This window comes from Lichenostomus cassidix, chromosome 3 (assembly GCF_008360975.1).
Source record: "Lichenostomus cassidix isolate B80296 chromosome 3, HeHo_3.0, whole genome shotgun sequence".
NCBI lineage: Eukaryota > Metazoa > Chordata > Aves > Passeriformes > Meliphagidae > Lichenostomus > Lichenostomus cassidix.
Window position 1 is genome coordinate 3,752,011 of NC_139483.1, and position 12,955 is coordinate 3,764,965.

Genomic DNA, 12,955 nt, shown 5'->3' on the forward strand with positions numbered 1-12,955 from the left:
TGTAAGCAATTGGGCATGGAGTTCACTTTGGATAAAAATAAACAAAATCAAAGGGTAATTATCAAATTACAACCAAGTTTATGAAGTGGTTGAAATTAATAAAGATTTCTCTTTTCACCACATGGCAATTCCTTGACAACAAAAACACCTTATCTTTCCTGGTGGTTTCGGACTGTAGTTGAGAAGACATGAAATTAAAACTAATTAAACAATAACCTCTTAATATACACACAGATTTTTTCAGTGCTGTTTCCAGGAAGATGCAAAGAGGCTGCATGAAAAATGACATTAGGCTAGGTAATACCTTGGTTGAGGTGTGTGGGCTCTGTAACCTGAATACCATTCACAGAACACTGCGCTCCATTCAGTGGGATGAGGTTCACAGTACCATTGAGATTTTCAAAGATGCAATGCTCACTTTCCAAATCAAGGCCATGAAGAACTAAACACAAAGAAATAAAATAACATAATTAGTCTCCTAAATAACTAATAACATTAACATGCTAATAATAATTTATTAAGAACACATTGCACTACACATCGGAGAGTATATTTTTTCTTTATTCTGGATGTTTTCTTCCTTCCTTTATCACATCCTGCATGCCTTAAATATTTGCTGTTCTATTCTAGTGGAAAGAAGTGTACTGGGTTGGTTTTGCATTTTTTTGGCATCATGCTCTTTATTCCTGTGCTTTGTTCCTGTCCTGATTGGCAAATGCTCCTTTCTTTCCAATAAAAAAGAGAGAAGCACAATTCACGTATTTGTAAAGAGAGATTCTTTGACCAGTCTCACCAGGAAATAATAAAACCTCTCAGACTTTAAGGCAATGATGCTTAAATCTGAAAAGACACAATATAATATGGCATTGTAGACAAGCAAGATGGCTGGAAGTTCTAATGTCCTGTGACATTCAGAGCTTTTATCAATCAGTTATGCTACTTCCCATTTTTTTCTTCAAATAATGTATGATTATGTGTATTGTTGAATAACCCAAAACAACACAAGTTTGGTAGTTTCATAGTAATTTAAATCCAGGCAACTTTTGACCCATGAAAATACACCAAACTAAGTTATTTGACTCAGACTCTCACCCAAGAATTAAAGGATGCAATTTACTTAATGAAATTGCCTTCCAGGAACTTACGTGAAACTTAAGTAACAGGACAATCCAGATCTAGCAGTTAGTTGCTTTGGTAAGAAATCAACAGGAAAATCAGTAGATTTTCACCAACTTTCAGAATTGTTTTTAACTCAAATCTGAAGTCCAAAGACTGTCTTAGGTATAACAGTGTAACAACGCTACCATTATACAAAGGTTAAGAGAATGATTTTGCAGTAACTGTGACAGGGGCTGTGTGAAAAAGGACAGTGTTTTTACAGGATGCTATTTCAAGATAAGCAAGAAATAAATTAGCAACAAGAATATTTATATACTTAAAGCCCACAAGTCATGCTCTTTGCAGCAAATCCCATGCAATTCAGCTTTCAGATTTTCTAAAAATTAAAATATACAAAACACAGAACAACGAACTAAAAGAGGAAAAAACACACGAAGCTTAGTTCATATATTAGGATACTGGAAGAAGAAAGAATATAAAATTGCCAAATTCCATACCAATATCCTGTTCTGTCATAGCATCCTCTCTGCCAACATATGTCTGGCCCTCCTAATTAAGAGAAACAAACATTATTTCTAGAAACAAACAGTATTTCTAGTCCCTATCTCCCCAACAAGAATATAATTCATCCTCCCACTTTCCCAGGGTAACCTGAATGAAATGTACATTTAAACATATATGAAAAAAAGGAATCAGGTAGCATTTTCAGAATGCTTTCACAGTCTTTACTGTACAATATTTCACCAAATTCACGTTTCAACTGTCCAGTGCAGAACCACCTTTGTAGTTTTAAGACAAACTAGATTTGGATTTTAAGGTCAAGCTTTGTGATGACAAATCAACACACATTGCTAAAAATACAAAACACCTACCTCTGGTTAACCAGTTGACCCTCAAGATAAACCTAATATTTCAATTTAATCAGTTGCAACCTCTTAAGAGCTATTCTTAGTACAGCAGAAGAGCATAAAGAGCTTTTCCCACCATAGTAACATAATAAGCAGTATATTTAGAAAGCAAATCAATACTACAATTTTTCTGCTGAAAAAAATCACGAGGCATATAAAGGCTATGGAAACACAGATGTGTATTTACCTTCAAGTGGTACAAGATGATACCAGTACTGAGAAGATCATCATCAATGCCAATGAGATGAGGCAGTTCAGAATCTAACACAACACCTATCCCTTCTTTCCTCAGAGCCAAGGTTCGTTCCTATAAAAGACAAAAGTCTATTTGTTACAATGTGCAAGAAATACCCCTCTTCTATCTCCTTCTAAACCACATTTATTGTAACTTCTTCTCTGTAATATCACACCAAGAAAGAGCAATTTTTTAGAAGTTTTTAGTTTTACATTTTAAACATGACTTCTTTACTTCTGTTAAGCATTCCAAGCTTGCTCTTGAGGAAATCTGTGAAGGTATCATTTGAAGTAAACCAACAGACAAACAGCTGAATTACACCAGATAAGGAATATCAATGAAGAGTGTAATGAAGCAACGTTGTGTAAAAGCAAGCTATGTGAGCTATGTGCCATCTTTCATAATGGTAAAGAGAATTAAAAACCCCTCAGAATTCAGTACAGCTAAAGAACAGAAAACTGAAAACTCTTCAGCAGTCCTTTAAATAAGATGAACCTTGCACAGTAAAAACCCCAGACACCTGACAACTCAGTAAACCCAAGCAGTTAAAATACCATGTAATGTAAGAGGAGCATTGCCAGTAGTAAATAAATGTAAGAAATATTCACAGCACATAATCTGAACTCTTCAAAATTCCTTTGGGCTGTATTGTACAGCCATCCATAGGCTGAAGCATCATTCAGCAAGACTGCAAGTAGAAGACTTCAACCTTAGATAAAGGCTGATGGAGGTGTGATGTAGTACACAACAGTCTATGCATTAAATAAAAACTTAATTATAGCTTTCAAGTAAGTCTTAGTATTTAGTAATTTTCAAGTTGAAACAAAATCCTACTGGCTTCTAGGCCTGGAAGATAGCAACAACAGAGATTGTGACTGTGCACACAACACACACCACATTTCAAAACAAATGTGTTTTTCTATGTAAAAGAGCTAAGCCCTGACAATCCATGAAGCAGAGGCAATGTCAGCAAGTACTGCTTCTGTGTATTACAAGGAGTATAGTTTTCTCATGGTGCTAGTAAAAATGGAAAGTAAGTTTTCTGACAGCTGCATGACTCCTTTTCCAAGACATCAAAATGCTTCTCCAGAGCCAAAAAAGCATCACACTCTTTGTAAGAAAAAACAACAGGTAGATTGTTATATGTATTTTCCCAAGTACCACAACTTGCAAGTCTAAAGGAAGAAAACAGATGTAAAATCTCATTTCCCTGCACAGTACAAAACATTGTCAATATTGACACTGTCTAAAAAATTCCAAGTATGGATACATCTGGACAAAATGAGATGATAACACAACATACAAGACTCTGCAAAACAAAACTGCGAAGTCTTACTCTGGTCATGGATGAATTAAAAAGTTCTCCAGCATTCAGAAAAAAAGAAAGTAGCTGTGATTCCTGTGCAGCTCTGACATTCAAAATGCACTCAAATATTCCTTGATATTATAAAAGAGTCACATCATAAACCTAAAAAATACAGCTTAACTAATTGTTCAAGCCAAAAAGTAATTTCAGTCAAAAATACCTATCACATATTAGATATTTATTGAGTAGCATCTACTATTGTACATAATTTATCATGTTCCCATATGATAAAGATGAAAACAAGACCCTGAGGACTGGTGACCAGTTACTGCTGGCACTTTCAGCTCAATGGAATTGATAAAATATTAAAAGCTGAATATTTTTTCCCCAGCACAACAAAGCATTTGCTAGCATCCCTGACAGAGGAAAAAACAAGCATCCCAGGAGACAAAGAAATTATTACTCAGTGAGAAAAATACCTCACAAATAATTAAGAATAAAGAAACAATATGATTCTTCATTTTCCAGTCTTTTAATATTCAAAACATTTTTACTATAATCAGAAATAAATAATGTAAAATTGTGATTCAAAACAGATGGCTTGCTCTTTTATTCAGATCTAAAATTCAAGAACATAAATTAATTGAGTTTCTAAAGTCATGTTTTGCAAACAACTACTATTCACACACAGAATGCATCCTGTTAATGAAGCTTGTAAATTAGCTTTTATCCTCAGATACAATTTACTAAAAAATCCTGAATCTTGATCAGATACCTGAAGTAACTCCTAAACTTTAATCGCTTGGCCTAAAATTTAACTCCAAATTCAAAAGCTTCTACAAGGATGCCTCCAAATGCCAAACTGTGCACTTTTGCCCCAAAATGAAATCACAGAAACATCACCAACCATAGATCTTTATTATTCTGTTCTCTAATAGTGAGAGAAAGAAAAGAAAAAGGCCCAAAAGAAAAAGTCAAATTGTCCCTCTTTCATCCTTGACAGCATAGGAAGGATGTCTCTGAAGAGGGACAGACCTGTTTTGAATTAAAATGAAGGTCTGTAAGCTATTACAAGACAGAGAAATTATTAGATTTAATCCACTATTTGATTCACTTTCATTTGTGCAACATAATTTTAAGAAGCGGTGAATCCATAAATCAAATGGCAAGAGCATGAAAGGTTGCTGTCCCTATTAAAAATTAGTAATTCAGAAAATTTATGGAAATCTCAAGGTGCAGTTTAAGAAAGCTGAATGTACCCACATGCACCTTAGCTTGAATTATCCTTGAACAGAAAAGTGTACACATACATACTCCTTCAGTATTTAAGATGTGCTCACAGGCTGTGGGAAATAAAGCAAGTCAAGTATTATCCACAAAGGAGCACTCGGGTTGATAGAAGTGGCTACTGTGCTGGGAGCAAAAAAGGGTTTTCTTCTTTGGGAGCTACTAGATCAAATAGACTCGCTTGAAAAGCAGAAACTCAGAAAATAATGCTGAGTCAGTATACAAAAAACACTTCCTTAAGTAAAAGTTAAAATAAATGGATTATATTGTGTATTTAAATTCTGGGCACTTTGAATTAAGCTCTGACTTGGCTGTCATAATTATCCTGATACAGTAAATTCATTAAGATTTCTGTGAGAGATATAAAAGCTTTTGTGAAATCACATTTCTTCGGCACTGATGTATTAAGTTTACTGTATTAACTGATGCAGTGGTACCTCTGAACTGAGATATGATCTGGTAGTTTAAGAACAAAATCTTTGACTAAAATACTTACTTGAGCTGAAGAGTTAGTCATCATCATATACAACCACCCATTCTAAAGAACACCCCTGTGACACACAGGATGTCTTCAAATGGATTTCTTTAAATGCACACACAAAACCAGAAACACACAGCTTTACTTGTTTTTGCCAGTGAGATATTGAATCAAATTTAAAAAGAAAGTAGGTCAGAAAGGCATTTCCAACAATCCTTGATCAATCTACTAGTAGAAGGAAACATTATGTTGCTACTCTCCCAGCACATATTACAGAATACATGTAATTAGTGCACTGCAATGAACAGAACCTCTCAGAAGAGTTCCATTTTTGTCACGCTTTCCAATGCAAAAATGCCTATTCTTTTATTTAAATATTGAACAGATAGCTGCTAGCACACAGCCCTGAGAATACATTGTGCAGACACTTTTAGTAAAATATTACTATTTACTTAGCCAGCATAATGTTCAGATTTCTACATTCAAATTATACAAAAAACCCACGTGATATCAAATTAAAGAAATTACGTGCAAAACAGTGCAATGGCAAAAGTCTCTGCATTAATATTTAACCAGATTATATATGAGAAAATTCTAACAGGTACTTTGGGTGCACTTGATTTTATTGAAAATATGCTATTATAATCCCGAGTTCACAAAAATGTCTGATGATACTCAGTGGCCCAGCACTAACATTAAGCCCTCTATAAAATGTATAGACTGCTCACACATATGTAAACTGCTCACAAGGGAAGTTCTTAATTCTTAATTGGTTTTCCTCCAGTTACATATTCAGTACACTTTACATTTCCTTTAAATCACTGGAAGCAAATGTTTTGTACCTAGAGAACAAAATATTCCACGGTGTTCAGAATTCAAAAGCTCCTGAAGAAGTGGATTTTTAAACCCAGCAGATACATGGGATTAAAGAGACTATGTAAACAGAGAGAGGAAATTTGGGTGAAGCAGCCTCAGCTAGCCACGCCGTAATCAGCATAGGTGAAAATCCAAAACTTCTCTCACTGAAGCTGGAAATCTCCTCCATCACAGAGCTGCAGATTAGCTGACTTAAAACCACAGCTCCATTGCAGAGGTTCTGGACAAACACAGGAAGCTGAGGGCTGTACTAGTGGATTACAGGCCAAGAATATACAGCAATATGAGCAAACCCACTTCAAACCCAGTTCATACTCATGTGCTCTAACAGGGCTACGCTGGTAGAGCTTCCAGAGCTAATCCGTCCAAGAAAAAAGAAAATGAGACATAAGTACAGGGCACGACTCTGATGAATGTGTACAAAATCCAAGGGGGGATATTCCCAAACAAGTAGTGCTCACTTGCTGCTTCTTATATCACGAAGTAGAAAAGAAAATGGATCATCAGTTCAAAACCAAAAAGCAACCCCTTGCTGTTAAATTGAAGGACACCGTGGACACCAGTAATTTATAAGGCTGCAAGAAATGACCTGGAAAAAAGGTAAGAAAAGGAAAAGAGGTACTTGTGGACAAAGGCACAGGGCATCCATTGCCCAGCGTTCCCTAACTTGAAGAATCACAGACACAGAAAGCATGGGGAGTTTTCTGGAGAAGGATTGCTGTCTGCTTGCCCTGTTTTATACTCCAAAACTGAGTACAGCTGAATAAACCATAACTCACCTACACAGAGCTTATTCCCATCATTTGGGTAGTACAGTCCTAATATAGGCTTTGAATGGATTAAAAATAGCAGGATATAAGAGAAATATACTGCAGACAGACCTCTGTTTCTATTTACATAAATTATCTGAGTAATTCTTGATTTAATTCTTCTCAAAGTGCTACATAAACAGATTGACTACTCCTCTGAATTTTCAACTGCATTGCATGCTAATTATTATATTTATAGAGATGACAGCCAACTATTGAAGTTGCACTCACAGTATTAATAGGCAAGTGTAGCAAAAAATTAGGAAGGCTGCCAGTGAGCTCCACAAAACATAAGAAAGCTGACTTGATTAGTTCTGTAATTCAAGGAAAACTTGAGGAATTTTTACCTCTGCTTGAAATGCCAGCAATGTTTCTCCTACCTGAGAAGAAACAACTGAAAAGTGACCTCCTGTGTCACAAGTGCTCTGCCCGAACACCATAACAAGTAATTTTATAGATTACACTCAGGCTCTGACCCATTATATAATGTAAAATATAATATATCATGTAAAATATATTTCAACTATTTGGTCTGAACTTGGTAAGAGCCAGTTTATACTCCTGCACTTTGCATCCCTATTGACTGTATTCAGCTGAAGTAATTATTTTCTTTCTCCAGACTTTGTTCATTGATAGTGGCAGCAGTGGTAATCACTCTCATTACTGTGGTTATATCAGGCCAAACTCCAAGCATTTCCCCCCAGGAGATGACCAGGCTCACCATACCCCAGCATTCAGCACATCCTTTCTCAAGGTCATCTTCCTTGAGACTGCCATGCCATGTTCCCAGGGTATATACAATTTTGCCAGCACACTGTACATCCCTCTTTTCCACTCACTACACACAATATCTGTCTGATCCTTCCACATTCATGTGCCTTTCATGCAGATGTACTATTTCATGACAGTAAAGTCTCATGCTATTCCCCTCCTCTTCCACAGTGTATTAAGTCCTTTGCATTGTAAACAATTTACCATCAACCGCCCTTCTGTTATCCTTAGACTCGCCCAATACTCTGTCAGATGCTCTGCTAGACAAATTAGCTATACTATCAGCAAACTTCACCAGTTAACACATTTAAAGAAACCATTAAACTTGATCAAGTCCTATTATGTGCTCCAGTTCCACCTCCTCAAAACCCCTCCAGCTACAAACGTCCCTCCCATCCCAGTACCACTGCTCCCATCACATCCTCTGTATAAGCATTTTTGTTGTATTTCAATTCTTCTCTCCACACTACATAAATAAGGAAATCGTTTCCTGTATGTCCCATGGACAAATGCTCCAGCAATATCCACCAGGATGAGAACCAGTCCCACACTGTTTCTAAAGGGGATCACTGATGGACAGAACCAGATTCAGCACACACTGAGCAGACAAACCAGACCAGCCAGAAAAAATCACAGTCTCAAGAAAATATCACAGACTACAGACATGGCAAATATTAATCAAATAGAAAATTACTATTTAAAACCCAAGAGATTTACAGGGAGTTATGACTATGATTTTGAAAGACGTGGTAGAAAGAAAGACACCATTTCAAAGAAGTCTTCTCAAGAAAACAATTCCTTTCAAATTAAAGTTTCATCATCAGTCCAGCAAATATAAGCCATTCAGAAGGCAGTATCAGTCAAGTTTTTGAGTGCTTCCACAATTCCCTTCAGCACAACAAATGTAAGTCAGAGTAATAGCTCTGAATTTAACATTTGCATTTAGCTTTAAATACTTAGTTCCACCAGATAACGTTTTAGCAGATTATTTTTCATTCATTTTATTTTGAGAACACAGTTTATAATTACTTTTCTGGAAATTGATGAAGGTATAATCACCTTACCTTCTTTCCCAGACATAATATGCTAGTTTTACTAGGTCAGTTACAGCAAATACAAGTTGTCACTTACGTGATGTTTTCAATGCAAATTAAAGGACTATTAAAAGGTCAAAATCACAAAAAATATATTCTATTTGATCTCAAAGAAAACATTTGAGGATGTCACAAAAAGACAGGATAAAGGGCACTGACAAAAATCAAAAATTTTGTGAACCCAAAGCACAAAATAATTGGTGCTTTAAGCTGGCACAAATAGCATTAGCCGCTGGTTGTTCATCATAAAGTGGCTAGGATTGTTGATATCCTTTTGTAGAGCAGGTAAACTCAGCTGGGGAAACTGAACTTTTCTTAGGAAAACATCACCCCTTAATTCGAATTCCAGTGAAACATATCTCATCTAAAAATATATTCCAATTCTGTCATTAATACCACACAAGAAAAGCATATAAAAATACAGATATAAAAACTGTATAATTATACATAGTATACTGTCAACTGGGGTGAATTCTCTAAATTGAAGCATTTCTAGTAAAACCATTGAAAGCCAGAAGAGACCCAGGAAAAGCCCATGTCCTTTAATTATGTATAATGAAACTACAGTTCATTTCACAATTTCAACAATGAAATAAAAATGAAAAATTCAATGTAACTTGCAATAGCCCAATACAGTAATTAATTTGCTTTAAAGAACAACATAAGGGGACAACAACTGTTTCAGCTGTAATTATAATAGAAGGACCTCAATTTTAAATATACACAATAATGAATCACATGTATAGATGCCAAACAAGATCACAGACCCTTTAAAAAGGTAGGTTGAAAAAAAGGATAAACATAACATAAGGGGAAAGGACAAGATGACAAGAGTATAAATACAAAAATATAGTCATGGGAAATAGGTACCATGTGAATCAAAGGGAAGTGTACTTTAAAAATAAATAAAAGCAACCTGTACTGAGATATCTATAATCTTAGCACCAATCCCTAAAACCAAGGTCAAAAGAATTATCATATCTAATAAAAAAACAAGAACCCTGAAATTATATTTCATAGCCAAGACAGACATCCCAAACACTGACTGAAGGGTAAAGTTCCCATCACTTTCTTTTGTACGTTCAGCAAAAACTGAATGGGAAAATTGAGAAGGGAGGAATCTCTTGCACTGTACAATGTAATCTAAACTACAATATATTATGGCATTCTTGGCAGATTGCAGTTTTGCCACATTTGAGTATTTTTAAAATTTATGGCCCAGTAAGTCAATGAGAGGAAACCAGCACAGCTTTACCAACTGATAACATAAAATAAGGCTTCCCTGAAAGATGCAAACCTGCTGCACTTTTAGGGAAAAAATGCAAAGCAATCTACCCAAAGCACAAGAAGCAAGCACTGACCTTTGCATTTTGCTAATTGATCTGAACCTTAACTTGGATAGCTGCCACATTTTGCATTCTGAGAAAAACCTTCAGGGTTTTTGTCAGCTAATATCAAACAATAAGAAAGGAAGTCGCAGTGTCCAAAGGAGGTATGGCTTTTGTTATATTTACATAATGTAAGAAATGAGGCAAGCTTTTCTTCTTCAGTGGAAAAGCTTTATGTTGTTATAACTTTACTGAGATTTGAAAACATGAGTGTGCAAATGCTGATTCATTCCACTATGTAAACAACCTCAAAATAAAGGATTAATGCACTGACATGGCATACAATAGAATACTTTTCAGTCACTTAATAACTGGCAAGAGAATATCACCAGCCAGAACAGATGGAGGGCAAATCCCCTCTTTCAATCCTTAGCCTTTGAGGCATCCAAGACACCAAGTTTGATATTTTCAGAAGTTAAATAAGACCTCACAATGGGTTTAAAACTAACCACTTGAACAAAAAGCAGACTAGATGTTTCAAATACTCATTTAAAAGCTTCATTATAATAAACTATCAGGAGAACACTAGAAGTCTCTTTCAAAAATGCTGCCAACAAGGACTATGGGACACCAAAGTAACCTTGAATTTAACATGTACAACAGATCTTTCCATGATGAAAACAAGCTGACAGGTGTATTAAGACCAACAACATCACTGGTAAACAATAGCTACTTGTTGAAATCAGGACAAACTTTGATACTGCTTTACCAAAAGCAATAGATGGCATTAAATTTTTAAATATGTTCTTTTAATAATAGAGAAAAATTTAGATTTCCTGTCTAAAGCAGCTTATACCTAGACAAAACTACAGAGATTTAAACATAAAACCAAATATAACCAAATGCTCTCCCAGGCATATTTCAATTAAGAGTAATAATGACTGTCTTAAGTTCAGCTAATCAATTTAGGTCTTAAGAGACGAGCAAATTTAAAGGAAAATGGCCAAAAGAAAATTCATCAGGAGAAAAGCCTGTCAAATTTCCCTAGGTTAGGGATACAGTAAGATACAATTTCCATGGGTTAATAGAATCTTTAACCTTAAAATCCTCCTCTGCCTTTCTGTTATGCTCCCTATCCATGACTGTAAGTCTGGAACCCATCAAGGTTAATCAGACTATGGCCTCCTTCCCTCCACAGTCCATGCTGGATTTTGCAGCCACCTTTCCATTGACTGAAACCAGAGAAAGAAATAATAAAAGACAGCAATGTGATCACATAATTAAAGACTTTTAGCAGAGGCAAATGGCAGGTGGACTACTGTAAATCAGCTGGGCATTTCAAACATCTGCATTTCAGCCACTCAAAAGTGTGACTTCATGTTTACCACATTATCAGCTGCACTTCTCAACAGAAAAAGCTTTCCTTGCAAAGTTGGGATATGCAACCAAAATGACAAATGGATCTGTGCTTTTCTGTGAGGGCCAATTAACAACTCAAATGAACACCAGAAAACTGCAACTATATGCTCTTCTTCTTTCTCACAGAAAATTCTTGGTTATGTGACAGTGTGCCTGAGCATAATATCTAGTGTTTTCCCCAAAATTCAGAGTATCCCTGCAGCACATAACTACTAAATTAACACATACTGCAGATCAACTGGCATATTAATATTCCAAACTCTACTTTTCTGAGTTCTCATTAAAAAGCTGTCACCACAGAAGCTGCAGAAACACAAATGACAGGTGAATTCCACTGGGAGGTGGGGGAAACACAAAAAAGCAAACAAAAAAACCAAAAAAAAAGCAAACAGCCCAGACAACTATGGACATGCTATTCCTTCATGCAAAACATAACGCACAATCAGGTACCCTGATTTTTTTTTTTATTTTAAGTTTCTGGATAGCTTATCTTGCTCCTTAGAGCAATCAAGCTTTGTATGATGCCTGGAAGATGGCATTTTGAATTGTTTCCCTTGACCAGAAATTATTCTTGAAAACAAGCATCTCCACATTCAACTGGAAAAAAAACACTACATCACTTTTCAGAAGACTCAAACAGGTTCTTTTCATGGCTCATGTCAGCAGTTTTTTGGACCTATTATCACAGAAGGGTTTGGGTTGAAAGGGACCCTTTAGAGGCCACCTGCAACTAGACCAGGCTGCTCAGAGCCCAGTCCATCACCTTGTCAAACCCTTGTGCTGACCATGTCATTTGCCAGTCCAAAATCCAAGTCTGATACTGTAGCCTGAGGCTCAGGAATGCAAATGAAGGAAGATGCTAAGAAGCTTCCAAAGGCAGGTAATAAACCAATTTCACTCCTTATAGCATCAAACTGCTTCTTCAGATAATCAAAGGTCTGAGCACCTTTGAATTACTGCAAAGAAATTGAAATGCTGTTGTTTATGTTTTGAAATATAACCCATCTCAGATTTGTTTCCTTATGCTCTGTGAACACAGCAACAAAATAAGAATAGCAAGGTGCAATGAAAAATAGTTGGAAACAAAAACAAACTTACAACCTTTAACAATCAAGGGTTTAGAGCAGTGCTTGTGCAGGAAGATACTTTTTAACAGACATGCACCACAGAGAAAATCTGATTTAATTAAACAGATTCAGTACAAATCCTTCAGCAACAGTTTTTCCGGATGCTGCACATAGGACTTTGAAAGAAATTCAATGTGAATATTTAACAAAAAGTTCTACAGAAGTTGACATTTTGAAGATGATTAAGTCCTTCTCTGG

General features: G+C 35.8%; 1 protein-coding gene across 7 annotated transcripts in view; it reads right to left on the reverse strand.

Moving 5' to 3' along the window:
- The window catches only part of KIF16B (kinesin family member 16B), a 137,111-nt gene that overhangs the window by 75,235 nt on the left and 48,921 nt on the right, over positions 1 to 12,955 (reverse strand). For all 7 annotated transcript variants that reach the window (XM_085054053.1, XM_085054052.1, XM_085054055.1 and 4 more), the window contains 3 exons: positions 2,215 to 2,334; positions 1,617 to 1,668; positions 305 to 442 (listed from right to left, as the gene is read on the reverse strand). In XM_085054053.1, coding sequence (XP_084910179.1) covers positions 305 to 442; positions 1,617 to 1,668; positions 2,215 to 2,334 — 310 coding nt within the window. The remainder of the gene's footprint in view (positions 1 to 304; positions 443 to 1,616; positions 1,669 to 2,214; positions 2,335 to 12,955) is intronic.